We start from the raw sequence: 2,792 nt of genomic DNA on the forward strand, positions 1-2,792 counted from the left end.
TTTTCCTTCCTGTCGGTTAAGTTGCTTTCTCATGATAGTCATTTCAGTCAACATTCGTGGGCTCATGAGTGAGGGGAAGGTCAGATGGATTCGTGATCTATGTTTTGAGTGTAAACCCTACATTATGGCCATTCAGGAAACCAAATGTGATGTTATTGATGATATGTGGATTGAGTTAATGTGGGGGTCAATAAACTACAGATTCGTGCAAAAACCTGCGTCAAAAAGATCAGGGGTATGATTTTAGTTTAGGATCCTGATATGTTTCAAGTCGATGAAGCAGTCATGGGGGATTACTACCTAGCCATCAATTCAGTCAAATGATTCTATTGTGGTGAATGTCTATGGACCTCACGAAGACGGTTTGAAAAGGGAAATTTTTGGAAAGTCTAGAAAACTTAATGAGGTATGATAATGATGATTGGGTTTTGTGTGGGGACTTCAATGAGGTTCGTCAAGTTGAGGAAAGAAGGAATTGTGAGTTCATTCAATGTAGGGCAAAAATATTCAACAACTTTATCGGGAAAATGGGAGTCTTTGAAGTTTCGTTGGTTGGAAAGAAATTTACTACAATTTGCGATAACGGGTTGAAATTTAACAAACTGGATAGCTTTTTGATCTCCAGTTCAGTTTTGAATAAGTGGAATGACCTCTCTGTTAAGGTGCTAGATAGAAAGGCTTCATATCATTGTCCTTTGGTACTTCGTTCTAAAACTTGTGATTATGGTCCAAAGCCCTATAAGGTGTTTAACAGTTGGCTTAACGCGAAGGGGACTGCTGATATCATAACTAGTACGTGGAATCTTGAAGTAGATAGCAGAAGACCCGATATTCGTTTTCGAAAGACATTTAAAGAATGTTAAAGAGGCTTTGAAGACATGGAGTAAACTGTAATTCGGCTCCCTTGACTCTGAAATTGAGGCTGCAAAAAATGAAGAAAACAGTTGGGAACATATTGCCAACTTCAGGCCCATCGAGGATGATGAGAGAAGCATGTGGTTAGACTCTAGGAAGAAATGGCACGAAAAGGACAATATTAAGGTGAGTATGATCAAGCAAAAAGCTAGAGTTAATTGGGTCATGGAAGGTGAAGAGAACACGAAAATTTTCCACTCTTTGGTAAAAAGAAGAATCAATAAAAATTCTATCTGAGGGCTTCACATTAATGGTCAATGGTAGGAGGTTCCCACGTTTGTTAAGGATGAAGTACATAGGTATTTTGAGAGCTTATTTAAAGATAGTAACTTTCATCGCCCCATACCCACTGACCCGATCACGAGAAAATTAACTCCTGAAGACGCTTCTTCACTTGAATCAAATTTCGATGAGAAAGAGATATGGGAAGCAAATAACATATATTTAGTATCAAATGATAGTGCTCTAAATGAACATATATTTAGTATCAATATCCTTCCAATATGTAAAGCTTTTAGTTACTATTATTCTATTTTTATGTAATAATCGTTTAAATAAATAAGTGCGAAGACAAAGAAGCAAATGAAGATTTGAAGATGCAAATAACCAAAAAGCTCAAATGTACAAGATACAATCCAAGTGGTTCAATTTATTGATGAGAAACGTCTAAAAATGATAAGAGTGCAAGTCGCGGAACGCAAAGAACAAGATATCTACGCGTACGAAAGGACGTTCGAAAATCTGGAACCGAGACATAAACCATCTATCAACGTACGATGCAACGGAGCTAAAATTACAAGTCAACTATGCACAAGAATATAATATAATATATATATAATTATATAAAATTGTATATATTATATTATATATTAAAATAAAACAGCCCCCACGTTTTAATCAAGATTGTGAGCAAAATACGGTTTCACTGTAGCAAATAGTGTTTTACTGTAGCAAATAGTGTTTTACTGTAGCAAAGTAATTTTTACTGTAGCAACTAGGGTTTTACTGTAGGAAAGTCGTTTTTACTTGTACATATATATATATACATACATATAATTGTTCATGAATCGTTGAGAGTAGTCAAAGGTAATTGTATATATGAAACAGTTCTAAAATTTTGAGACTCAATCTAACAGACTTTGTTTAACGTGCCAAAATAATAAATCGTATAGAGAATTGGTTTAAATTAGTCGAAATTTTTCGGGTCATCACAGTACCTCCCCGTTAAAGAAAATTTCGTCCCGAAATTTTGAGTAGTACCTGTTTCATGAGCGATATCAGTGAACAAATGTGGATACTTTTGCTTCATTTGATCTTCACGTTCCCAAGTAAACTCGGGTCCTCGTCTTGCATTCCAACGAACTCTAACTATCGGTATTTTGCTTTGTTTTAATTGTTTGACCTCACGGTCCATGATTTCAACAGGTTCTTCGACAAAATGGAGTTTATCATTAATTCGTATTTCGTCAAGTGGAATTACGACATCCTCTTCAGCTAAACATTTCTTCAAATTTGACATGTGAAATGTGTCGTGAACACTACTAAGTTCTTGCGGTAGCTTTAATCGATAAGCAACTGCTCCAATTCTTTCGATGATTTCAAAGGGTCCTACGTACCTAGGACTTAGCTTTTCTCGTTTACCGAATTGTACAATGCCTTTCCAGGGTGACACTTTCAACATGACTTTGTCGCCCACTTGAAATTCTAGCGGTTTTCTTCTTACATCAGCATAACTCTTTTGGCGACTCATGGCCGTTTTCAATCGCTGTTGTATTTGAATGATCTTTTCGGTGGTTTCATGAATAATTTCTGGTCCAGTAAGTTGTCTTTCTCCTACTTCACTCCAACAGATAGGAGATCTGCACTTTCTACCGTAA

General features: G+C 36.2%; 1 protein-coding gene across 1 annotated transcript; it reads left to right on the forward strand.

The window, feature by feature from the left end:
* Nucleotides 1-401: 401 nt before the first annotated feature.
* Nucleotides 402-863, forward strand: LOC139842753 (uncharacterized). The gene has a single exon (XM_071832861.1). The coding sequence runs from the start codon at nt 402-404 to the stop codon at nt 861-863; it is 462 nt and encodes a 153-aa protein (XP_071688962.1).
* The last annotated feature ends 1,929 nt before the right edge of the window (nt 864-2,792 follow it).

The sequence above is a fragment of the Rutidosis leptorrhynchoides genome, chromosome 4, assembly GCF_046630445.1.
Source record: "Rutidosis leptorrhynchoides isolate AG116_Rl617_1_P2 chromosome 4, CSIRO_AGI_Rlap_v1, whole genome shotgun sequence".
Classification (NCBI taxonomy): Eukaryota; Viridiplantae; Streptophyta; class Magnoliopsida; order Asterales; family Asteraceae; genus Rutidosis; species Rutidosis leptorrhynchoides.